This window comes from Neltuma alba, unplaced genomic scaffold (genome assembly GCF_004799145.2).
Source record: "Neltuma alba isolate B1F8T4 unplaced genomic scaffold, ASM479914v2 tig00011241_pilon, whole genome shotgun sequence".
NCBI lineage: Eukaryota > Viridiplantae > Streptophyta > Magnoliopsida > Fabales > Fabaceae > Neltuma > Neltuma alba.
In genome coordinates this window covers 321334-346847 of record NW_021635959.1, presented here as the reverse complement: position 1 = coordinate 346847, position 25514 = coordinate 321334, and the positions used below count along the sequence as shown (strand labels likewise).

At 34.8% G+C, this 25514-nt stretch overlaps 4 protein-coding genes across 6 annotated transcripts; 2 read left to right on the top strand and 2 right to left on the bottom strand.

Moving 5' to 3' along the window:
• Window positions 1-1698: 1698 nt before the first annotated feature.
• On the top strand, window positions 1699-9699 carry LOC114762731 (magnesium transporter MRS2-11, chloroplastic). 2 transcript variants are annotated; one of them, XM_028952289.1, is made up of 14 exons: window positions 1699-2190; window positions 2298-2370; window positions 2649-2719; window positions 3521-3606; window positions 3699-3789; window positions 5186-5254; window positions 5727-5807; window positions 5902-6067; window positions 6159-6204; window positions 6462-6542; window positions 8104-8186; window positions 8922-8965; window positions 9075-9192; window positions 9447-9699. In XM_028952289.1, the coding sequence occupies exons 1-13, from the start codon at window positions 1813-1815 to the stop codon at window positions 9168-9170; spliced, it is 1365 nt and encodes a 454-aa protein (XP_028808122.1). In that variant the 5' UTR covers window positions 1699-1812; the 3' UTR covers window positions 9171-9192; window positions 9447-9699. The 2 variants fall into 2 exon arrangements, with proteins under 2 accessions (XP_028808122.1, XP_028808123.1); XM_028952290.1 differs by lacking the exon at window positions 9447-9699 and adding an exon at window positions 9393-9410.
• An 829-nt stretch (window positions 9700-10528) lies between these two features.
• Window positions 10529-14606, bottom strand: LOC114762717 (SRSF protein kinase 1). 2 transcript variants are annotated; one of them, XM_028952272.1, is made up of 5 exons: window positions 14248-14606; window positions 12856-13839; window positions 11642-11689; window positions 11080-11477; window positions 10529-10908 (listed from the first exon to the last, which is right to left on the bottom strand). In XM_028952272.1, exons 1-4 carry the CDS (start codon window positions 14446-14448, stop codon window positions 11088-11090), a joined length of 1623 nt encoding a protein of 540 aa, XP_028808105.1. In that variant the 5' UTR covers window positions 14449-14606; the 3' UTR covers window positions 10529-10908; window positions 11080-11087. The 2 variants fall into 2 exon arrangements, with proteins under 2 accessions (XP_028808105.1, XP_028808103.1); XM_028952270.1 differs by having other exon boundaries at window positions 10529-11477.
• Window positions 14607-15986: 1380 nt separating this feature from the next.
• On the top strand, window positions 15987-18878 carry LOC114762748 (aspartic proteinase-like protein 2). The gene is made up of 10 exons (XM_028952313.1): window positions 15987-16237; window positions 16393-16522; window positions 16625-16857; window positions 16976-17206; window positions 17320-17482; window positions 17624-17706; window positions 17957-18035; window positions 18189-18261; window positions 18467-18538; window positions 18730-18878. The coding sequence occupies exons 1-10, from the start codon at window positions 15987-15989 to the stop codon at window positions 18876-18878; spliced, it is 1464 nt and encodes a 487-aa protein (XP_028808146.1).
• A 3418-nt stretch (window positions 18879-22296) lies between these two features.
• LOC114762747 (lysosomal Pro-X carboxypeptidase-like) lies at window positions 22297-25058 on the bottom strand. Its single transcript, XM_028952311.1, has 9 exons — window positions 24666-25058; window positions 24399-24585; window positions 24150-24283; window positions 23919-24031; window positions 23462-23711; window positions 22920-23075; window positions 22716-22795; window positions 22567-22616; window positions 22297-22451 (listed from the first exon to the last, which is right to left on the bottom strand). The coding sequence occupies exons 1-9, from the start codon at window positions 25056-25058 to the stop codon at window positions 22297-22299; spliced, it is 1518 nt and encodes a 505-aa protein (XP_028808144.1).
• Window positions 25059-25514: the final 456 nt, after the last annotated feature.

Below are 25514 nucleotides of genomic sequence, written 5' to 3'. Positions count from 1 at the left end.
TTGATAGTGTTGTGTATATGAGAAATTCGTTGCCATTATCCTTATTCATGAATCATGATAAATACTATCATTTTGAATTTGGCACACTTGTGATACCTATCCATTTTTTCTTTTATGATTCTCCTGAAAAAGACTTTCTTTCAGCTACTCTGATTTCAGATCATCTTGAATATGAAATTGGAAGCTATATGCTCCGTTATGGTTTTATCCATTGGGAAAATGACGTTATCAACAAAGTAAAGTATATTTCTGGATTCCGAGGATAGAACGGGGCTGTGGAAACACATCTCTCTCTCTTTCAGATTTCCTGAATGCTTGAAAGAGAGGCTGATGATGATTCAAAGAAAACAAAGAGATTGTTCCAATACCACTGTGTTTTTCTGCAGAACGGATTACACAGGCATAGCCGTATAGGGATCCCTTTCTGAGATGCCCCTCAGCACAAAACTTTAGATGGGCAATCTAACCATGACCTGCTAAACTCTTCATCATCTATAGTTTCTGAAAGCATGTAAAATGATGATATTCAAATGAAGAAATCACGGAAGAGATCTGGATAACCTTGGCAGGCCTTCGAGTATTTATCGCTACCATGAGCAATCCAACGTTTCTTTTCCACATCTGTATTAAGTATTAACTGGGCAACGAGGGGTTTTAATTTTTCTTGCAAGGTTCGTTTAACAAATAATAAAACAATTTTTACAAATAAAAACTTGTATCAACTTAATTTTTCTTGCAAGGTTCGCTTAACAAATAATAAAACAATTTTCACAAATAAAAGTTGTAGCAATGCTCTCGCATACCTATATACTCCTCCGGTCCTTATTATAAGACCCAATTTGACTTTTTATTTGGTCCTAATTATAAGACCCAATCCATTTTCTCTCTTATATTTATGTATTTTTTTCTAAGATAATCCTTCTAATAATGATAGTTTTAGCCAATACACTTAATTAGCAAGGATATTTTAGGAATAACAACACTTATTTATTATAAATAACCAATTTAACTTACTTCCTTAATCTCCTCAAATAAGTCAATTGGGTCTTATAATTAGGACCGGAGGAGTATATAATTAGAGAGAATGCATTCCCAAAGGAAAAAAAATTACCATAAAAAGGTTTTAATAACAAGTGAGAAATTGTTATTTTCTGTACTTATTATATGCTACTATGTCGTTACTACAGACGCTTTAGCAATTTTCTTCGCTCCCTAGAATTCATAACAATTCTCCCTGAATATTACTATTTAATATTTATATATTTAAATAATAGTTACTTGTCCTATTTACAAGCCAAACTGCCGACAGTAGATCATTATAAGATCCTGTACAATGTATGAGACTCATCGCTTAGTTTTTTTTTTTTTCCCCGGCCAGAACTTATAAACATTGGTTATCAAATATATGTACCCATTTTTTGTTGGAAAAAAATGTCATTAAATTAAAATTTTTCATCTATCATAAATATTAGTGATTATATGAAAAAAAGCGCGAAAGCGCGCGCACATGAGCGGGGTGCATTCTTACTGGGAAAAAAGAAAGCTTTGTAAAATGATAATTAATTCGAGTGGGCTGAGAGCAAAGTTACGTAGCAGTCAAATTTCAGCCACACACATATTTTTCACAAACACGTGTGCTTTAAATTGCACAGCATGAATTAATTAATTAATATTATTATGCTTTATCCAGAATAGACAATTTTTCATTGCTGCAGAGCGAGACTCCCCCAGGGCCCAGGCTCCAAGCTCCCTTCTTCCCATTCGAATTTCCTGTTACAATACATTCATGAACATCACAAGCCATACCAGAACATGGCTTTAACTTGGCCTAACCATCTGCTTTTTCGGTCTAGCACCAACTTTGATATCTTCTCCGATCTCACCGGACCTCACTCCTGTGAAACGCTATGGCCCACTTCGACTCTAGTTCGCCGGAGAAACATCACGTTGACGGCCAAGACTTTGAGGCTCACACTCGGATGCTTCAGCAAATCCACGGAGGATAAGCAGTGGACTGAAGCGGAAACTGTTGTTTCAGATTCCGATGCTGAGGGCAGAGACGAGGAGAATGATGCTCGCAGCCAGATTTCTGGTGCCAATAATGGGCGGGTTGACTCCCTATCCCAGAGAACTGCGACCACCACGTTTGGTGATTCTGTCTCCTTGGGAATTCGGGAACCAGTTTATGAGGTTTGGTTCTGTTACCCCGTTCCATCACTTCAATCGTGGCGTTCATTTTCCCCGTATCATTGTTGTTTACTCATTATCTCTTACTTTGTTATATTCAAATTTCTAAGGTTGTAGAAGTAAAGTCAAATGGGGCGGTATCAACCAGAAAAATCAACAGGAGAGAACTGTTAAGGATGAGTGGTAACTAAATTTTCATGACTAGACTTGTAAAGACCCCATGCAGCTAGTTATCTATCATGTTCAATGTTATGCTTATATTGAGGTTCTTTCCGTAGTGCATGTCGCATAAACATTTCTCTTTGATGTTTGCAGCCTACCTCATGTCCTTTCCACTTCTCTTTCGCTGTCCCACAATAATTTGCTGCCTCTCTCCATGCCTATAGAATTCAGTAGACCTCCTAAAATTAATTTGGTCTTCTTATTTATACTGTATTGTCTTATATGCTATTAATTATCAGGTCTTCGTCCAAGAGACATTCGAAGTGTGGATCCATCATTGTTTTTGACGAATTCAATGCCTTCGTTGCTGGTATAATTTCTTTTATAATATTCCACCATCTCCTGGTAAAATGTTGTGTGTCTTACTTGAGTAATTTCCATCGATTAGAGTTTTAAGTTCCATTGCGTTATTTAGTCAGCACTGCTCTAATGATAAGATGAATTAGGTATTATTTAATAACTAGATACTCATTATAGTTACTCATTGCTATATTTATTTTATATTTAAATTTTTTTTCCAATGGAAGATGTGTGCGGTTGTATAGTACTTTCTTGAAAATGCTTACGGAGCCTTCTTCCTGTTTTTAGTCTACAACTAGTCGGTAATTCGCATGGTTTGTCTTCGTCCTGGCATATATGTGTTGCATTACATTAAAGTAAAAATGGAATTTGAACATTTGAGCTTCGTTCTCTTACTTTAGTTTGCACTCATGCAATGTAGAGTTTCTAAGTACAATCAAGCAAATAAATAAGTAAAATGGAAAGTAAGATTCCGTTCTAAACCAGAAGTGATGGAGAGTGGCAATGTTTACATATTCACTAATTTAATTACGAAGGCAGACAGAAAAGCTTTTGTTGAGCCGTTCCCTGATATGGTGTCATTAGTGTTATTAGTCAAAACTCAGTCAGAATTTTCACGGCTCCTAAAAATGAAATGATTTATGGTCATCTGACATTTCTTGTTACCAATTTATAATGGCAACATTTTTTCGTTCTCGACAGTTTATTACTTCCTTGTTTTCTGGCAAAGACAATTATGCTATCTCTAGTGTATATTATTGATCATCTATAGTGTTTTGTGATCTTTGCAATATTCTACTTCATGTATCAGGTCCGTGAGTATGCTCTGCTTCTAAATCTGGGTTCATTGCGAGCAATTGCAATGCAGGAGCGTGTACTTATTTTTGACTATAATCGGTATAGTTGCGTGCTGCTTCTTTATCTTAATTCTATAACAATGTATCAAATGAACTAAACACAACTTTCTGCATCTTTTTATGTTAAATCAGTAAAGGTGGGAAGGCTTTTCTTGAGTCATTGCTGCCTCGGTTGAACTCAAAGAACGGCAATGGTGGGCCGTCTATGCCGTTTGAGCTTGAGGTTAGTCTAAAATACGTATCACGTGTTTGACTTGATGAAACACAAAACTGAGTTTGATGAACTCTATTGCACTAGTGCTATATTTACTTTGGACTTCCGCTCAATGTAAGTGCCACAATTGTAGTTTTGCAAGTCAGCACAACCGTCATTGTCAAATATGTTAGAAGAGGCGTGGTATACTTGGCAAGTAGTCTTTTCTTTATCTTATTTGGATTTGCGGTTTTATACTTGCATGTGAAAGTGAAAGAGCTTTACTTTTAGCGGCAGGAGAGGAAGAGGTTGAGAGGGAGCAGAAGTAATATCAGATGACAAGTACTTGGGAAGGATGGGAAATATCTCAATCCTAGTCCCATGGAATAAAGCGTAGTTTGTTTATTTGGTCCTTCTGAGAAAGCAATTGGGTGAAACAAACCTGAAGAGCATGGCATTTTACATTCCCGTGGCTGTCCAACATATGTTCAAGCTTCCCTGTAGTTGGGCATTTGAAGGCGGTTGTATAGAAACACTGATATACATACTACTGATTTTATTTTACTGGAGAATCCTCGGAATTGATAGCTGAAATTACTTGAAATCTACTGCTGGCCCTTTTTTGGTTGATTTCATAATGATAAAAAAAAGTATAAACATTGTTTTTGGGTTCATAATTGTGGCCCAAGCCCTGGTAGAGGTAGCAATAATTGAAGATGTTAAGGAATACAACGAAGGATGGATTAAGTGGTGGCGAACTAAAGATTGTTAAAGAACAGAGATATTACTAAAGCTGTTCATGGGTCTTTGCTAAATTGGTTTATGTTCAAATAGTTTTTGACATGACATCAGAGTCATCAGTAAAACTACTAATATGCTTTTTACTAGTGACTGAAACCTTTGGATTGAAATGTTACTGAACAAGAAATTATGCGAAAGAAAATGGTAACTTCAAGAAAAAAGGATTGGGCATAATGACATTAAATCGTGACAAAGCCAATACTCAAGGCCAAAATGAACTCGATCCAATAAGAAGAAAGAATAGCTGAGGAGGACATTGATGGAAGTAATGAAAACAATAGGCATGCCTTTGATAAGATTGGGTGGCGAAAGGAAAAACCACAGAGGTCCTTTAATAATTTAGATTTTCAGATGGTTACTCCAAGTCTTTAAGCTTAAGGCATACTATTTATGTCATGTTATATGCCTTCTCTAGTTAAGGGGAAAAATAAGATTCCTTAAAGAAGGTGCTCTCATCAATTTGAACGTCAATTGTTAAATGAGCATGCCTATACCTGCCACATTGGTGCGAGACCTTTGGCTTTATTTTCATTTTCAAAATCTGTTGACACATCCGATTAGACTTCTCATCGTAGAAATATGGTTGTGAACTGTTTTTCCCTTCGTCATTTGGTCAAACTTTCAGGTTGTTGAAGCAGCGTTGCTATCAAGAATACAGCGGTTAGAGCAGAGATTAATGGATTTAGAACCCCGTGTGAGTATGTAAACATAGTGAGTGACTGAATATATTTATGCTGGTCCATTGTATGCCCGCGCTGGTCCCAAGCATGTTACTTTTTTAACTTAATAGATTTACCTTGACTTTGACAAATAGTTGTTTGTAAACCTACCTATGAACCAAATGTCATGGGAATTCCTCAGCTTTACTACTTTTAGTGCGATATCTTCCTCTGACTATCTTTGTCCTCGCATTTCATTAGGTCTTCAAAGCATCATCTTCTGTTGATCTCCAGTCATTTAATAAGATTCTATAAGTATAGTCTATGCGTGAATGGGGAACTCTTTCTCATCAAGATATTTACTTATTTGATTTATCTTTTTCATTTTAATTCTGGGCGAAGATTTTTTTTGTCTCTAATTCAATATCCTGATTTGACTCACAGTTTCTTCAACTCTTTCTATCTCTGTGCGCCTCCCCCCCCCCTCCTACTTCCTTTTCGCTCCAGGTTCAAGCTCTTCTTGAGGTCTTGCCTAATCGATTAACTGGTGACATATTGGAGCAACTACGTATTAGTAAACAAACTTTGGTATGTTGGAAGTTCTCTTCCAATAAATTTGCAATATTTGGTGGTACTGGAAATGCCATATAGTTATATATTTGCTTCTCTGTCAAATTGGTAGGTTGAGTTAGGTTCCAGAGCAGGAGCTCTCAGACAAATGCTGCTTGATCTTCTGGAAGACCCTCATGAAATACGCCGTATATGTATTATGGGAAGAAATTGCACTCTTAAGAGAGGAAGTGATGTTGTGGAGTGCTCAGTGCCCTTAGAAAAGCAGATTGCTGAGGGTAAGCTATTTGAAGTCTTCCAATACAGATCCTGACTCTCAAATGACCTGTCACATAGTCTCATTTGCTTCTTTTTCCTCATTATCTGCAGAAGAAGAGGAAGAAATTGAGATGCTTCTGGAAAATTATCTTCAAAGGTTATTCTTAGAGAGAACTACTTATTTTGATTGTGTGGGCTTGAGTTTTCCCCCCTTATTTTTGGTCCAATTCTGAGGATTAATACTGATATTGGTCCATTATTTCATGCCGGGAAACATATTAAAACAAAAAATCATTTGTTTTTGTTGATATTTTAATTTTAATATTCTATGTACTACCAGTAATTACAGGAGATTCATATATTAAACAACGATTTTTATCTCAAAGTTGACTTATTTACCTTGTTACATTGCAGATGTGAATCTTGTCATGGTCAAGCTGAAAGGCTTCTTGATTCTGCGAGGGAAATGGAAGATTCTATAGCTGTCAATTTGAGGTTTGAATCTTTGAGTGTGCGCGCATGTGTTTTTTTTTTTTTTTGGTTGGGGGGGCTGTGGTAGCAGAGCGCACCCCCCCCCTCCCCGGGGGATTGTTCCTGTGAGATACGCTTGCTGTATCATCGGGTTATTGAGAGACAATTTTGAAAATTGATCTTAATAGCTAAAAGCGAACAAAGTCAACCTGCCAGAACCATCTTCCCTCATCTGGAGGATTGCTTAGTTGTTCATTCGATGTTTAATTATTTACCCCAGAAAGAGAAGTGCTTCATATCTGAAATAGCAAACTGATACTTTATTGTTCTTCTGAAGGTGAACTTATGCTAGTGACTGTGCTTGTATTCCTCAGTTTTTGGGTGTGTTTGGATGAAACCAAATCGTGGTTTAGAAAAGTGATTCTGGAGAATAGATTCTGTGAAAAATAGATTTTGTAAAAAAGTGATTCTGAGAAGTGAGAGTGTTTGGATAGTTGTTATCAGAAGCACTTTTTATATATACAAATTATTAAAAAAAAAGACATAAGTTAATATGATAATTACAGAAAAAATAGATTTTATGATATATTTTAATTTGAAGGAATAAAATTGTTAATAATATATTTTTTACCAACATAATTAATAATATATAAGATAATATAATTAATAAATAATTAATGTGTATATATATTTATAAAATATAAGATTAAATATGTTTATCAAAAAATATGTTTATAAAAAAAATAACAAGATACATATCATATAGGCTCTCACACTCTTCCTTTTTTCTCCAAAAGCAAAAAAATTTTGCTTTTTCCAAAACCATGGTTTTGGAGTCAAAACCATGGTTTTGGAGTCAAAACCATGGTTTTGGTTTTTAGAGGGGGTGTTTGGGTGATTGACACCCCAAACCATGGTTTGGGTCCCCAAACCATGGTTTGGGGTGTCACCCAAACACACCCTTTGATCTGGTTGACTAACTTTGGATGCAATAGAATGGGCTCTAAAGTTAACCCTGTACATCTGGAGTAAGCTTAAAAATTGGCGTTATTATTTAAGTCAAAACATGATATGATATACTACCTCCGATCCTTAATATAAGACCCCGTTGACTTTTGTTTGGTTCTAATTATAAGACCCCAATTCATTTTTTCTCTCATATTTATGCATTTTTTTCCAAGATAGTCCTTCTAATAATGATAGTTCTAGCTAATACACTTAATTAGCAAGGATATTTTAGGAATAACAACACTTATTTATTACAAATAACTAACTTAACATACTTTATTAATCTCCTCAAATAAGTCAACTGGGTCTTATAATTAGGACCGGAGGTAGTATTCATATACAAGGGTTGCAAACTAGCCCGGACATCAATATAGATTTTAAAATTCATTATTTAGAAGTAATCCAAGAAAGAATGCACAAAATCTTGTCTGCCAACTTCGTAAAATGATGGAACACAAGTTCTCCTAAGAGCTCATGCATACAGGAGATGCCATAGTTTAGTTTAGCTGCTTGAAAAAATATCAAGAGACTTTGTTTATAATCCGGTTATTTTTAATAAATTATCTTCTTTTATCAGCTCACGGAGGCTTGAGGTTAGCAGAGTAGAGCTGCTTCTTCAGGTTGGGACATTCTGTGTGGCAGTCGGTGCCCTGGTTGCCGGTATAGTTATTTTATCATTTCTTTTATCAGCAGCTATGTCTGAAATATATGAACTTAGTGCCTTGTTTGACAACCAAGTTACATGCAATAATAAGCTGCTACTGTCATAATCTTAATGCAACGTAGTTATTTTGATGTGGTGAACCGTAAAGGACTTCTAGATGTCAGAAGCTGAAGCTAAGGCAAGCTTAGCTTTAACAGAGCGCGAGAGTTACTGGTGAAACTTAAGTTGTTCTCTGCGACTGCTAAGATGTAGAAAAGTAGAGATTCGTTGAAGTGTCACATCCAATTTTCGGACTTTTCTAAATGTTATTTTTTGCATCTCTTTGTTTTCGTTTTCAAGAGGCTCCTTTTTGCTGAAAGAAGCCAAGCCTGCCAAGCATTATATGCAAATCTTGTTTGTAGTAATCATAAAACTGCTGACAACGAGTGAGAAAGGGGACTTCTCATGTTACTAATTTCTGATTCAACCTTCAAATCATGTGAAATATGCCTTACATTTAATGTCTTGTGAACATGGAAGCTACTCATTACTCAATACGGTTTTGAACGGAATTTGTTACTAGGGAAAAGCTTGGAGCCATCTCGATTACTCGAGCTTTCACTTCAATGTCATGCAAATTTCATATCTGTCAATAAGATATGAATATAAAAGTCAAGTGCATAGAACTGATTTATAGCTGGGAAGGTATTATGCACCTTGCCTGATACTATGATAAACTTTCTTGATTTCAGGTATATTTGGCATGAACCTTAAGTCATATCTTGAAGAACATGTGGTGAGATATGGTTTGCTGTCTTATTACCTGCATGTCTTGTTTTCGTTCTTCTTGGACATTGTTCAATATAAAACTTCGTTAAATTGCCACATTTTTGGGTTTGTTGCAGTTTGCCTTTTGGCTGACAACAGGTGGGATTATAGTTGGCGCGGTTATTGGTTTTTTCCTTATGTATTACTATCTCAAGGCAAGGAAAATACTTTGACCGGAAGAAACTTCAAACTCGGGTACCAATGTCTATTTGTTTTTATCTTATTTCCTTGCAATACTTCTAAAAAAAGAAATTATTTTCTTTCTCATATTATTTATTTAGTATTTGATGGAGAGCTGTGGAAATTCTCTAATGATATATTATCCAAGTATTGTCTTGACCCAAGTTCCAAGATATCTAAGCAACTAAACTATGGGCTCCCTGCATTGCACGTAGTTCCAGACAGTATTAACTCTTCGATATCTGAAGGGAATCGAATTCATTTGGCAGGCATCATCCAAAAAACAGAATAATTCAGCGCTCGACATATGCGGTCATTGTACACAAGGGTTATTCAAAATGGTCATGAGATCATGTGACGGGATTCACGTGACTCGTATCCCTGGGTTGTATTTTTAAGCGTCTGTATTAGCCAATGCTTATTTATTCGTGGAGCTGACTATGGCTGTAACATTCGTGATCAATGAATGAATTGAATAAAATCAGTCATAAAGAAGAAAATTATTGTGAAGATTATGCATCATACGCCTTTGCCCTAAAAACAGTGTACTGCGTTCTGACATGGAGCACCATCTCAGAGTCCATGGAGTCTCTGCGTCTAGTCCTTAATGATACTTTACGTTCTCATGTTTCCTCCGTAATTTATGATATCTAAATTTTCAAATTAATTCGTTTCTATTTATAAGATTCACAATAAATTTGTCTAAACATTAAATAAAATTTTACCTATTTTATTTTAATTAATATACTCTCTTTGTTATATTTTTCCCATTCTTCAACCTTATCTACCCACTTATATACAAGGACATATCTAAAATAAAAAATTTATTTTCTACTTATTTATTGCTTTTAATTAATTTTGATACTTTTCTTAAACTGAACAGCTTAGCTATTTGGAGGAAGTACTTTCTTTTTAATTTTATGGAATTAAACGGCCTCTACGTGTGTGTGAACACAGTTTATTTGGATTAAACGGCCTGTGTGTGTGTGAACACAGTTTATTTACTAACTTTTATCAGTATCAGCCTCATACTTTTAGCGTAATTTCTGCTCAATGAAAGTGGTATGACTGATTAGCTTGAGTTGGATAATAGGTTGCCACCTTTCAATATACTCTTCTAGTTTTTAATATAAGACTTAATTATTGAGTTGATTTTGACTCTAAATATAAAACTTATTTATCATATTTATTAATTTTTTCTAAATTATCCCTATAAATATTTTATCAATTATAATCAAGTAGAAGAGGGAAAAAAGATATTAAGGAGGATGATTATGATATTTTAGAAAAAACATGTTATATTTCTTACAATTAACTAATTTACCTAATTTTCTTAATCTAATCAAATTAATTAAATAGATCTTATATTAAAGATAGAAGAATACCAAAAATTCACAGGGTTTTCACATTTGAAAAATGCATTCAAGTACAACTCAAAGCCTTAAAACACAGCATTCGTAAAAGAAAAAAAAAATCTCAATAATCTGGAGAGGCATTCCCATCTCAACCTCCAGAAACAAATTGTAAAACGTACTGTGCCAGATCTATTGAATGTGGTGATGGCCGAGTTAGACAACCTGCAATCCCCTAACAAGTCCGTAGCAGCGGTCGTGTTGTCCTCACCCTATGACGGGCTACCAAAATCAAAACCTTCTTCACGTAGTCCATTCTATGTAAATGTGAAGTCAAATATAACTCCCACATTCGAGGATTGAGATCATCCAAGTTCCTCTGAAAAAGATCATTGATGTGACTCGCGTTAGAAATAAGCGGGAATTAAGCCCATTATATTTGACTCCAAACAGTAAACTTCTTTCGGAAATTTAGAGAATCTCAATCCCATAACATAGTGCGCCACAGGAGTTGTTATGACATGCGCTACTTCGCATCTATTCTGCTAACCATGTAGCCTATGAATCTTTGAGTGCCTTTGGAGATCCATCAATAGTTATATTCCGCACACCAGCTTCAACTGCCCCCAACTCAGCCTTTTCCTCCATCTTTTCAGGCACTACCTTGTCTGTGGCATCAGACTGGACAGTAGTCACTGAGGGTTCAAGAGTCCGAGGACCTGCAGAGATCCATGGATGATTAAGGCACTGAGCAGCTGTTGGCCTCTTTTCGGGGGTAAAATCAAGCATCGGAACAAGGAAGTCAGCCATGTCATTTGCATCTTGCTCACCAAAATCATACTTCTCCATCAGCACCTTACTAAGAGGCCAGAAACGCAACCGGCGGATGTGCCTTAAATCACCATGTCTATTAAAAAACTCGAGAGAATAGCGACCGCCTAGAGCAATCTAAAGGAAATATTACTTCAGTTTTGCAAATTAGAATAACTAAAGTGTTGACAATAATGAAGAATTATTTGCTGTAAACTACCACGTTGTTTCTTGAACACATGATGGTCACACAAACTAATAAAATAACTTTGATATTTTTCAGCAAGAAAAAGCATTCCTACCTTGCGAGGCATCATTCCAAGAAGTTCCATCATCAATGCCAAATGATCCTGAAAAGTAAGAAGTACAGTATCATCAAAAGACCATTCACTGAGGTTGAATTTCAATCACCGACGACATTTTAAATTATTGATCCAAACAGAAGAAATTGTTATCAAACCGTAGTAAAAAGTTCAGCTTTACCACTGGTATAGATTTGTGCATTTTTAGCAGGTATGAAGCAAGGACAACAAGTTTAAGAATATATGAAGTTATTTATGAAAGGTGGTGTCTGAGCATTATAGTTCAAGTGATCATTTCACCTACCACTCTATAAGCTTTCACCCATGAATGAAAAGTGGGGAAACTTTAGACAGAGAAATACCACTCTTGGTTCTTTGTATAGCTGATTTATAATTTCAAAATGTCATTGAAACAAGCAAATTTCTTTGAAGGGACGTTTAAGTTGTGTTCTGGCAATCTGTTAGCATATGGGTATTGACTTCGAGGAAAAGGCTTTATTTCAACTTTCATAAGAGAATGTTGAGTACAGAGTAGTTAAATCTGTAGTCAGAATAGAAACCACTCTTTACTCAACTAGTCTCCATACACCACAGATATCAAATAAAAAGACCTACATTAAAAGTTCAACAGTATGAGGCATTTTAAGAGGAAGACCTACTCAATTTTATTTTTCACATACAAGTAATACTACAAAGACTGAGTAAGGGATTTTCTATTTTCTACCAATTATTGGGCATATCTTCTATTTCTACCATTGGCCCTGTCCAAAATACATTTTTCATCATCCAATCAACAATTCTACAGTACTAAGCGAGACAATTTTCAAATCTCTGTTTGAATCAATGAATCTATATTTCAAACAATCTTCCTACGTCCCAAGAAAGAAAGATGTTATCAAAAGATGGGTTTTTGCTTCTTTTCTTAAATACTAAAAAACGCAGTTAAGAATTAGTCTACCAACTATGCTCATAGTTGAGAAAAATGATGCAAGCAAGAAAGCAACAGAAGCAAACTTCCCTGGAACTGTCATTATGCAACCATAAGAGCATGACAAGAAACAGAAGCGTACAGCAAATTGGCAGCCAGGCAAACACAAAGTGAACGGAACAGAGGAACTTGCATTCTATACTTAAACAGAAAAGCTCAATAGGAAACCAGTTCTGGGAAAAAGAAAAAAGGAAAAGGAAAAATGCAATTTGAATGGAAGAATTACCTCATCCCTTGAATAGTTGTCACCACTGTGGGGATCAAAAAGAACATCACCTGTGGAAAGCTCAAAGCAAATGCAAGCAAAAGACCATAAATCAGCCGGAGTTGAATATTTGCACCCAAGAATAACCTCAGGACACCTATACTGCCTTGTCTGAATATCATTCGTGAATTGCTTATAAGTCCAACAGGCATTTCCAAAATCAACCAGCTTGCATTTAAGATCAACAGCAGCAAGCAACTTTTTTTTCATGGAACGACTAACTCTCAGTTGACCATGAATACCTTTTGGGATGTCCTTGGTTTCAACAAGTTCAATTGATTCATCTTTGGTTACAAGACTACTAGATTTATCTTCAAAAGATTCCACAATCAGTTCCCCATCATCACCACAATCTTTTACTTCAGGTGGTTTAGAATCCTCTTCACCTTCCTTGGGACTCTCCTTCTCAACACAACTTTGAGCAGCCTTTTTAGCCTTTTTCCGCAATTTCTTTTTCTGGTTCCTGGTCAAATCCCCTTTTGAACTATTACTGTCTTTTGCGGCCCCATGTTTGGAAATGGCCTTATCCTTGGTATTTGGAAGGATAAGCGGAACACCTGATTTTCTAGGATCTTTGGATGGATCTATCATTGACAGAAGCAAGACATTCTCTGGCTTCAAATCTGTGTGTATTACAGATAGCTCACGATGCAAGTAATCCAATCCCACCAGAATATGGAAACAAATTTCTTTAACCAATGAGATAGGAATCCCCCGGTAATCACTATACTTTATAAGGGTCAGCAGATTGTCGCCCAAGAATTCAAAAACCATACACACATGCTGGCCATTAGGTCCTGAATGCTTGAAGTGATCCAAAAGCTTGACGACACTTTTCTTGTCATCCAAATCCCCTTCAGCAATCTGTTTGAGAATCTTTATTTCATCCATTGCAGCTTCGGTGTAGCGCTGGGCACTCTTTTGAATTTTTAGGGCTACATAACGCTACAAAAGAAATTCTCCAAAGTTTAGAGGACTACAAAATAAATTTACATCGTGAACTTGCGTTATTTAGGTTCTGAAAACAATATTATCACAAGTACATAGGGCCTATCTCCTAACATGAGATCGAGACACCAAATGATATCCTATATAAAAACAACATAAATTCCATTCTAAATCTTATATGAACAACGACGCCAAGAGGTTCAACCAAGACAGGTTCTATCCATGGAAAAGGGAGAATGGACTAAAAAGCACATTAAGCTTGGAAAAATATTTTGCCCCAAACATTAAACTTTACCACCCAGATGGCCACATTTCGCACAGGCCTAGAAAGCAAGAATTGGCTTAGGTTCAATATCATTTATTTTTCCAATAACTTTTTTCAGAAAGTTGATGAGGTCCACGTACCGATCTCTGGGTATCCCAAGCGAGCCAGACAGTAGAAAAATGACCCCAGCCGAGTTTGCTTTGCACCACGTAGCACCCATTTTTGAAAGTGTCACCAATTCGAACGGCGTGATAACCTCCTCGTCTGTAGTCCTCGGTCCCTTCGTCCTCCGAAGTATAATCACTTACCTCATTGCCATCACCGTTCCGATCCTCCGCCATCAAAGAACGCAAAAGCCACTATGCACTGTAGCAGCTATCTAAACAGGAGGGTTTCGATGACAAGTCAATATTGGCGCTAGCGGGAACTATAAACCGTTGAGTGAGATTAGGGTTCTTGAGCGATTCTTGCCGGGAAAATAAAGAATGTGTGAGTTGTTCCCCCCAAACAAAAAAAGAAAAGAATGTGAGATACAGTGACAAGAAGTGAAGCTATGCAGGAAGCCCCTCCTTTTAAATTCCCTTGTTCTGGGGCACAAAAACCTTCCCCCTCATGATGAGCAGTTCTAAACATGTACTTGCGTTTGCCTGTGTTAAATTTATTTTCAAGAAAATATGGAAAAAATCTTCTTTCGCCAAAAAAAAAAACTTCTTCTCTGTATTAATAAATAGATGACTATTTATGATAAAATTAGAATAAATATGAATAGAAGTAAAGGATTGAAGTTCTCACAGCAACATAATTAAAAAAAAAGTAATACTGCCTCCCGTCCTAAATATATATAAGACCTCATTTGATTTTGTCTCTAATATTTATGTATTTTTTTTAAATAATCTTTTTAATAATAATAGTTTTAGCCAACACATTTGATTAGTAAAGATATTTTAAGAAAACAATATTTATTTATTATATATAATTAATTTAACTTATTTTTTTAATTTTTTCAAATTAATCAATTAGCTCTTATAATTAGGACCGGAGATAGTAACAAATAAGCTAATCATATGTCAACACATTTTTTTTTGGTTCAACAGAGCCACAAGGTTTGACCAAAAAAGAAATGTTCTTTTTTTTTCCTCTTCATCATATGATACCAAACATAAGTTTATTTTAAGAAATATTTTTCCAGAATATTAATATGAATAAAAAAAATAAAACAGGCCCTGAATATGAATGTACAAAGTACAAACCGAAGTTCATGGAAAATATGTTTGTCAAGTTAAAAGAAAAGAAAGAAAGCTTCATAGCATGTGAAAATGTGTCAAAAACGGAAAACCAGCTGCAAATGCTCACCTTGCTCAATAAATAAATTTAATTATATTTGCATAAAAAATAAATTTAATTATTAAGCTTTTTAAGTTATATTTGCATAAAAAATAAATTTAATTATTAAGCTTTTTAAGTTTTAACTTAGTAGATATGAACTTTTTTTACTTTTAGAATTTATTCGTAAAAAGAAGTTATTTACATTTGACAAAATTCAAAAAACTGTTTTTTTAGCCAAAAAAACTATTTTTGAATCTGTATTGTATTTTGAAAACGAGAAGAATGAAAAAAAAAAAAAAAGGATATGCTACCATAAAAATAGAAATTCTACGTAGACCAAGGATGCATGTGGCATCTCCTGTATCTGACATCTGGAACTAGAACGAAAAAGGCGAGACAAAAGCTCAGTCTTTGCCATGATGAGTACGTTCTGGTCACATTCTCATATATATATATATATATATATATATATATATATATCATTCCAGATCTGATTTTTTATATGAATAGCTAATTAGCAAGGAGGATTATCTATATAACTCCTCCAATAGAAATGGCGGCGACTCTTCCGGGAGGGATTCTCACGGCGGCCATTATTGCATTATTTTTATGTCGGACGACGAGGACGGTGACATGTGAATTATTTCCGATGACCCTATCTCTTGAAAGGGCAATTCCGCTGAATAATAAAATGAAATTGAGTGAACTCAAAGCTAGGGACAGTGCTAGACATCGCAGGTTGATTCAATCTTCCAATGATACTGGTTTCACTCTTGAGGGCACATATGATCCTTACGGAGCCGGGTAAATTTTTTTTCTTAAATTTCTTTTCTGACCCGGGATCTGAGGTTTGTTCGTATTTATCTCATCCTTTAACGTTTCATGCATTGATTGACTTCATTTGCGAAGAACATAAAGGACCAAATTCGATCATAATAAATTATATGTTTTATCGGCAGGATTTATTATACAAAGGTGCAATTGGGTTCTCCCCCAAGAGATTTTCATTTGCAAGTAGACACAGGCAGCGACCCTCTCTGGGTCACCTGCAGCTCCTGTTCTGGCTGCCCCAACAAAACCGAACTTCAAGTAAGTAATTGAATTCCTCTTTCTTTGTTTTCTGATGGCTGTAGACTAATATATAGTTCTATGTTCATGATCAAGATCATTAATTGTTATACGTGCGTACAGATCGAGCTCAGTTCTTTCGATCCTGGGAAATCATCCACACACACACCAGTAACTTGTACAGACTCCATATGTAACAGCGAATATCAGTCCCCAGAAGCCATGTGTTCCAAAAATAATCGCTGCACTTACACATTCCAGTACGCCGATGATAGTGCCTCTGCTGGTTACTATGTTACTGATCTCATTCATTTTGCCACCCCAGTTTCCAACGGATCTTCACCTGTCATCTTCGGGTATATATGATCATAATAATAATTAATAACCCTCCATTGTAATTTTTACTCTTTCAAACATACATTAATTATTAATATACTGTACTGTTACCTTGTCTGTGTTATGTATGTAGAGCAGATGTAGCACGGAGTTGACGGGAAACTTGGCGACGAATAACAGTAGAGGAGTGGATGGGATAATAGGATTTGGGCGAGGGGACACTTCAGTTATATCACAGCTCTCGTCAAAAAGGTTGGTGCCAAAAGTATTCTCTCACTGCCTCCGAGGAGATGATCAGGGCGGAGGCACCTTGGTTCTTGGTGAGATTGTGGACCCCCATATTGTTTTTACTCCTCTCGTTCCTTCCAGGTATAATACTTTGATCTTCATCAACAACTTGTTATATACACGACCCAGTATTATTATTGTTGTTTTAAAGATCTGGGTGTGTCGGTGTGGGTGTATACACCCATATATTTCAGGACGCATTACAATTTAGACCTCAAGGGCATCGAGGTGAAAGGCCAAAACTTAGAGATTGATTCATCGGTTTTACAAGCATTAGAGAACCAAGGCACCGTTGTTGATTCTGGAACAACTATGGCGTACCTTCCTGATGTGGTTTACGACTCCTTCCTCAACGCGGTGCGTATTTCATATCGTTTTTACTGGAACTGAATGATCGATGCGTATCAAATTCATACACATACATTTTGAAGGCTCTTTTTAACGTAACTCTTCATTGATTTGAAAAAAAAGAAGTTGATATGTTCTTTTGATGTGCAGATTTCGGCTGCTACTCCAGTAGAATCGCTTACAGGCACTTACGTTGCAGATGGATATTCCCAATGTTTCTGGGCTAAGAAGAGGTTTTCTGGGCTATGCATCCATGTTTTCAATTGATTGCTTTCTGAAATTAATATATACTATTTTCGATCATGAATATAAGTTCTAGTTTGTAGATCAATTTAAACTAGAAACTAAGATCTTATATATATTAGGATTGGACTATAAACTAGAGCTTATATTAAATACCTTAGATAGTATTACAGATGAATTGAGCTTGACTCTCTCTCGATTTGTCTCTTTTTGTATGTTTGATGATTTGGTGTTGTTTAGCATCTCTGAAGTTTTCCCTAACGTAAGTTTGAACTTTGCGGGCGGCGCATCTATGGTTCTTAAACCCAAGGACTACCTTGTACTTCACATAACTTTAGTAAGTATATATTAAATTCAAGCTTCGTTATTTTTATTATATGTACATATCATTTTTCGAAAAGTTAAGCGTATAGAGGTGATCCTTTATGTATTGGTCTCCTACTGAGATGGGTGAAATACGTGTTATATATAGACTGACGGCGAAAAGGGGTGGTGTATTGGCATTCAGAAAATGGAAGGTTCTCAAGCGTTCACTATTTTAGGAGGTATATTTAATTTGCAAATTTTAATTCCAACTCTGATTGCAAGTACTGTTTTTAATTAGTTTATTTAATTATGTATAGCAATACTTCATGGAATTACTTTTTTTTTTTCCTTTCGCCAGATGGTACATGAAATTAATTATCTTTTAGGATATATATATATATGTACTCATGTGGCAATTTTTTTTTTTTTTGTTTTTCCTGGCAGATATAGTATTAAAAGATAGAATAATTGTTTATGATCTGGCTGGTCAACGTATTGGATGGGCTGACTATGACTGTGAGTTTTCTCTAAATTTTTATTAATTATATTAATGCACATATATATAATGAAGAAGTCAAGGCTTTTGTGTTGTAGACTAAAAGAAAGTCAAATATAATAGAAATCTAGATAATAAAATTTATATTTGTGGTTAAATTTAGTGATAACATATATCTCTCATGCAATTTAATTTGATTGATTGATTTCAGGTTCGAGGCCTTTCAACGTATCAGGAAAATTAAACAGAGCACCAGGGTCAAGGCGGGACGCGTCAAGGGGTTCGCCCCGTGAGGCAGGGACCTTAGCTTTCTTCCTATCGTTAATCTGCATCTTATTGTTTTTTAGCATATGTGCGTAGAGATAGACCCACACTACATGAATTAATTTAATTTATATTTTGAGAGGATTAGCTAATAATAAAATAGGAGGATGTATTGATACAAAATAGGAGGACGTGTCAATTTCAAGAAATATAGTCTGGGTACTATAATATTACTTCTGATTTATGAGTTAGATAACTCATTTATAAATATTTAAAAAATTTGTCAATCTAATTATTTATAATAAATAGATATTATTTTTTCCTAAAATATTCTCATGAATTATGTGTATTGAAATATTATTTCTTAACATATGTAATCACCACAGGCTTATTTGGTAACAAAATACATAAATATTAAAAACAAAGTGAATTAAGACCTTATATTTAGAATTAAATTAAATTTTTAACTATTTTTATATTAAGGACATGTAGTGTTTTCTAAACCTTTCTTCAAATAATTCATTTTTTTCTGCCAACCTTCAAATAATTCATTTGAGAAATTAAAAAAAATGAGGTTATTTTTTTTTAAAAAAAATTATGTTGGATTAATTAAACATGGCCTGCTCAACTCACCATAATTTTTAACTCACGCAGTCACGAGTTAAATAACTTCGGGGTTTTAAAAGCTAATCAGTTAGTGAAGTTTCAAAGCCAGCAACCATAAAATTAGTGATGAGGTTCAACCTGCGAACTTAGGGTCCGTTTGGATCAGCGATTGAAAAAGCAGCTTATTAAAAAAGTAGCTTATGGAAAAGTGAAATTGGATAAAAGTTAAATTGGATAAGCTGAATTGTGTTTGGATTGAAGTTCAGGAAAGTTAGCTTGTAAAAGTGAGATTGGTAAAAGGTTGTTTGGATTATGATTGAGTAAAAGTAAGTTTGGTTGTAAAATGACCAAAATAGATATGAGTTTTAATAAATAACAAAACATGATTAAAAAATGATTTCACGTAATATAATGAAATTAAAATAATTTAATATGAAGAAGTCATAAAAAACATTTTACATATAAAGTGAAACGTGAAAAAATAAAAGTATATTTTTAGAAGCATATTTAAAAATAAAAGTATACTTATAACTTATTTATTACTTTCAACTAATTTTAACTGATTTTTTATTATCTACAAATTAGTTATTTGAGGCTTATAATAAGAACCAAATAAGGTAATAAATTTCTTAACTTTTTCTCTCTCCATATTTCAAAAGTCATAAGTCATAAGCTATAAGCCATAAGCTGTTAATTTTAGCTTATAGCTTATTACAGCTTTTTATACAGAAGCCCGATTGCAAAAAAGCCCAACCAAATACTCAAAATTTTCCAATCGGACTTATAATAAAAATAAGCTGCTTATAAGCTGTTTATAAGTGATGCCAAACAGCCACTTAACTTGTCTGGAAATCAAACGTCGACCTGCCATGCAAAAGGGATTGATCCAGATTTGTTTTTCTGGGCCATGCCCTAGATCCAATGGCTCCCGATAATCCAATCCTCGAACGTCGCCAAATCATGCAGTCCTCTCCTGTCCGTAGACGGGAAGTTGTGGCGCAAGGGAGCTCCATGATTAGATACGCACGTAGGAGAGACGCACCGAGCAACGGGGAAAAATACAAAATAAAAAAATGCACACGCACACACAGTGCCTCCTGCCCAATTGATTAATTTAAAAAAATAAGAAAAATATTAAATTACCTTAAAATATTTATATATATCGTTTTTTTAAACTAATTTAGATTACTTATAAATTAATATACAATTCAATGATATGAATAAGTATTTTAAAAAAATCATGTAATATATACTATAATTAAATAATTTAATAGTTATTTTAATTTTTTAAATTTATTAATTGGGTCTTATGTTAAGGACGAAAAGTAATACATATGCATATATTATGTATGTATCTGTAAAAGATATGAGAAATATATATCTCTCTCAAACTACGGAGGGTAAAGGAGTCGATCTCTCGTATTTAGGTTATTAACATGTGCATGAAGGTTGGAATTTGAAGTCTCAACAGTCACTAATACTCTCATCAACTTAAGTTAGATATTAATATCAAATATTGCTAGAGGAGCATGAGCATTCTGCATTTTCTTTCCTTAAATTTATCTAATAATAAAGAGGTTGCTAGAAGACAACTCCTCCATCTATGTTCTTATCCTTCTCAATTACTACCTTCGATTCTAATTATAAGAGCTAGTTGATTAATTTGAGAAAATTAAAGAAAGAAGTTAAGTTAGTTATTTGTAATAAATAGGTGTTCCCCTTTCTAAAATATCTTTGCTAAGCAAGTGTATTGGTTAGAATTATCATTGTTAAAAGGACTATCTTAGAAAAAAATACATAAATATAAGAGACAAAGTGAATTGAGGTCTTATATTTAAGATCAAAATAAAAAGTCAAACAAGATCTTATATTAAGGACTGAAGGTAGTATTTTCTTTTTTCTTTCGGTGCCAATAATATATGAAGAAGATCTCAGGTCTCACCCTTGCATCTGTGTGTCATTTATATTTTTTCCCCTTCTTACCTCTTTAATTCCTTCCAGACAATAATCTTATCATTCGTTCGTCATTGACATGCCCCAATCCTTAGACCTTGAAATAGCAGCACCAATTAATTAATTAATAATATTGAACTGTTGTGGGTGTCTCATTTAATTAAAACTATTTCCCACTAACGGAGTTGACCTGTATAACGGAACATTTCAGTAATCCCACTTCCTTTGGATGATAAAAAATTCTTGGATGTACCTCACAATGCCACACATAAAATAAAAGGACAAATATCTGTTGTCTTGACAAGAGGCGGCACCATGGCATCGTGTGTTTGCTTATGGGGAGCACAATTGCTCACTGTTTCTCTCACAAACACCAGCAACGTGGATACATGATGATCCATTTACAGAATCCGTTCATTAACCATTGGTGGATTCCGCGTAAGACACAAACACAATGTCAAAATGATTATAATTAATACTACCTCCGGTCCTAATTATAAGACCCAATTGACTAATTTGGAGATATTAAAAAACTTAGTTAAGTTAGTTATTTGTAATGAATATATATTGTTTTTTCTAAAATATCCTTGCTAATTAAGTTTGTTATCTAAAACTATCATTATTAAAAGACTATCTTGGAAAAGAATAAATAAATATAAGAGACAAAATAGATTGAGGTCTTATATTTAGAATCAAAATAAAAGTCAAACAAAGTTTTATATTAAGGACCAGAGGTAGTAGTATTATTTCGCTAGGCTAGTTTTATTTTCTATATTATCAGTATATATATATCATCAATACCCATTATTCAGCACTCACAAGAGCGCCTGCGAATTATAGATTATAATTTTCCTGCCAGCTTTAGTTTCAGCACAATCTTAATGATCTCATTGAACACTGGTGAATACATTATTGTGGAGATCATAGTCTTTCTTCACCATTGTGGACCAGCTTTTTAGTTATATGAAATATTTTGGTTATTTAATGCTCGTAGGTCAGCTTGGTACTTAGCAATCCAGCCTTTGATTATCTTGACCTCAGATTTTCTCTGCATGACTAACCACTGAGGATCATTTGGTGTTGCTTCAAGAATGTCCAGGCAATGAGATCCTGCAATTTTTCAAAAACAATCATGTTAAAAAGCGTTAACAATTTACGCATCATATAACTCGGGATACTCAATAATAACAAAGAAATGCATATAACGGTAATAAAGATGACGTACCGTTGACTGTTGATACAGCAACGACACTATCTGATATACTCTCCAACACCCTGCGATCCGTTTTAGGATAAACAAAAGCAAAAAAAAGTGATTATGGTAATAAAGTAACATATAAAAATGAATTTGCACTTCAATATAACTTGTTTTACCCGCCAGAACTATAGGGATCTCTAAGACCATTGGAGAAGATGATGTTGCTTGCAAACCTACGGAGTTTCAGTTTCAAACCCTGCAATATCATATAAATCAAAAAGAAAATTTTTTTTGGATCTATTTATGGCACAAAGAAGGAATATTTGTGATAAATATATTGGAAACTACGTTTCATGAAGTTGAATAAATGATATACATACAGGACCCCCATAATAAGTAGTCACCCAGTGAGGCTGTGGAAGGACGCCATACAAGCTCCTACACTCTTTGACAAACGTTTTCATATTGAAAGGTGCTGGTGGGAACATTGAATCGCTCTCTTCGTGTCCGATTGGCATAACCATTTCGCTACAAGTCTGTTTATAAAAAGTCAATTCATTATCAACTCTCGACAAAAGATTCCAAGTAGGATGAGATTAAGCTTGATATTTGATATTCCTCCGGTCCTTATTATAAGACTCCATTTGACTTTTTATTTGGTCCTAATTATAAGACCCCAATCCATTTTGTTACTTATATTTATGTATTTTTTTCCAAGATAATCCTTCTAATAATGATAGTTTTAGCCAATATACTTAATTAGCAAGGATATTTTAGGAATAATAACACTTATTTATTACAAATAACCAACTTAACTTACTTCCTTAATCTCCTCAAATAAGTCAATTGGGTCTTATAATTAGGACCGGAGGAGTAGATAGAATGTGATTAGTTTCAGACCAGCCATATGTAAGTTACGCACCTGCCATCTCCATCCCATATTAGTTTGACTAGGATAATTGAATATATTCAAGTCATAGCATGATTTATTTTTCATAAAGGCGACAACACCTTCAAATATTTGATCAAGAATATTATTGGTTTTCTTAGCTGCCGCATCAATGGCTCCACAGATGGCCTTTACTGGATAGGAAGCAGGGTGATCATACTGAGCTGCCTCGGCATATACTGAGTCTAAGTAGTCCTTGAGCTCAGAACTGTGCCTCAGTTTTCTGAACAAGAAATAGAGATTAGTGTAATTTTATTTCATCAAATTAATTTGACCTAACAATAAATAATAATCTGCATACTTTCATCATCAGTATGATGGTATCAGCAGCATTTGACCTTAATCTGGCAATGTCTCACCTTGAAAACCAACCTTACTAATAGTAGAAAATCTGTTTTCATGCATCAAGATAAAACAAAACAAGACTTACTTGCAAGTTCTAAACATGGTGCTGAGAATTGAAAGGCCATTAGGCTTCTTTGCTACCCTGTCAATTTCAGACCATGATCTCCGTATAGTTTGGTAGCAACTCATACTAGTTTCCTGCATCACTCATATATGCGCCGTTTGCAATAATTAATTGTTCTTCAAGGATTAATTTAATGGTATGATCAGTACGTACTTTCTTAAACAGTTTTAAATTTGGAATAGATTAAATTACTTGAAAGTCCTTGGTAACAATATAGTAGTATCCTGCTCGTGGGGCGACGCCGTTGAAATAAAGAATCGGTGCTGATGAAGCCAGAGCCCCAAGAGCAACATGAGGATACTTTAGCCTGAACCATGATGCAAGCACTGCGCAATTAATTAGGAGAGTTAAATATATACTTAATTAGATAGGTGTGCAATAAATACTAAAATTTATTAGATATATTAATTGTTAAAATATATCGATGGGGTCATGACTTACTTCCACCATAGGAGCCTCCAATAACGATGACGGGAGAATTTCGAGCAGACAAGCTTTTCTTCAAGTGTAAAAGCACAGAAGCATAGTCTGCTATAGCTTGGGCTGAGTTGAAATAGCCACGAGTACTCGCATTTCTCATAGCTTCTTTCCATGAACCAAAGGGTATTGATTTCCCATAATACCTATGCTGTTAAAATTAAAGGCATGTAACAAAGTTAATAATTAATCTCTCTGAGATGATCACTGACACAGTGGGTAATTTATTACCTCAATATAAACAATGAGAGCATTGAAATGAGGGGCGTTTTCTCTGAGAAATCCAATAAAATTTATATCTGGATCCACAGGTGCTTCTGCTCCGAGGTATGCAAAAATCGGTGCACCTGATTTAGCGCCACCCCAGTACTTAAAATTTACGAAGTACCTTTGATGAAAAGTGGCGTAGCTGTCCGGCCTATAGTTGAAGTGATCGAGCCTTTGGGTGTAATAAAATGTCTTGAGATCCTCAGGTAGATTTGATGAGGAAGAAATGGTTCGGGGTTCATGTTGATGTGTTCTCTGCACAGTCCCCAACCTTGGAATGTTGAAAGCAGAAACACCAAGAGAGAAAACAAAGAAGGAAAGAGAAAACCATTGGTAGGAGCACACAAGGGATCTCATGGCTAAGAGTAGTCGTGAGTATTTAATTTCTACTAATTAGCTTGAATGTTTTAAGGTTGTATGCCCATATGTACATATATATACTAGATGATCTGACAATGTGCAAGCCAATATCACACATTATATTCGAATTAATTACATAAAGAGGGCATTATTTAAAAAATTAAGAAGATAAACTACATGTCATTATAATGGTGCTTCTCAGTTTATAAAATAGGAAACCATGCTACTGATGGAAATAGAATAATCCAGAAGGCTAAACCACGTGGCCTTTACCATCAATTTTTGTTTTTCCCGGTAGTGGTCACCATCAACTTTTTCTGTGTCTATATCAACTTGCAAAAACTTGTAATGGTTAAGGCCTTACAAACTAGTGTGCATTGCAGTTTTAGGAAGCACAGAAAGCTGGACTTGGTAATGATTCATGAAATACAAATACATATCATGAACCAAACA

What these genes read in the sequence shown, in the direction of transcription:
- LOC114762748 (XM_028952313.1), top strand. Translation starts at nt 15,987, where the DNA reads ATGGCGGCGACTCTTCCGGGAGGGATTCTCACGGCGGCCATTATTGCA. An exon ending in ACTCCTCTCGTTCCTTCCAG is followed by an intron (nt 17,207 to 17,319) that starts GTATAATACTTT and finishes CATATATTTCAG; the next exon opens with GACGCATTACAATTTAGACC. An exon ending in AGCGTTCACTATTTTAGGAG is followed by an intron (nt 18,262 to 18,466) that starts GTATATTTAATT and finishes TTTTCCTGGCAG; the next exon opens with ATATAGTATTAAAAGATAGA.
- LOC114762717 (XM_028952270.1), bottom strand. Translation starts at nt 14,448, where the DNA reads ATGGCGGAGGATCGGAACGGTGATGGCAATGAGGTAAGTGATTATACT. An exon ending in ACAACTATTCAAGGGATGAG is followed by an intron (nt 11,690 to 12,855) that starts GTAATTCTTCCA and finishes CTTACTTTTCAG; the next exon opens with GATCATTTGGCATTGATGAT. An exon ending in TTGGAATGATGCCTCGCAAG is followed by an intron (nt 11,478 to 11,641) that starts GTAGGAATGCTT and finishes TATTTCCTTTAG; the next exon opens with ATTGCTCTAGGCGGTCGCTA.
- LOC114762731 (XM_028952289.1), top strand. Translation starts at nt 1,813, where the DNA reads ATGGCTTTAACTTGGCCTAACCATCTGCTTTTTCGGTCTAGCACCAAC. An exon ending in CTATGCCGTTTGAGCTTGAG is followed by an intron (nt 3,790 to 5,185) that starts GTTAGTCTAAAA and finishes TCAAACTTTCAG; the next exon opens with GTTGTTGAAGCAGCGTTGCT. An exon ending in TCTATAGCTGTCAATTTGAG is followed by an intron (nt 6,543 to 8,103) that starts GTTTGAATCTTT and finishes TTCTTTTATCAG; the next exon opens with CTCACGGAGGCTTGAGGTTA.
- LOC114762747 (XM_028952311.1), bottom strand. Translation starts at nt 25,058, where the DNA reads ATGAGATCCCTTGTGTGCTCCTACCAATGGTTTTCTCTTTCCTTCTTT. An exon ending in TGGAGGCTCCTATGGTGGAA is followed by an intron (nt 24,284 to 24,398) that starts GTAAGTCATGAC and finishes TTAATTGCGCAG; the next exon opens with TGCTTGCATCATGGTTCAGG. An exon ending in ATATGGGATGGAGATGGCAG is followed by an intron (nt 23,076 to 23,461) that starts GTGCGTAACTTA and finishes TTTTATAAACAG; the next exon opens with ACTTGTAGCGAAATGGTTAT.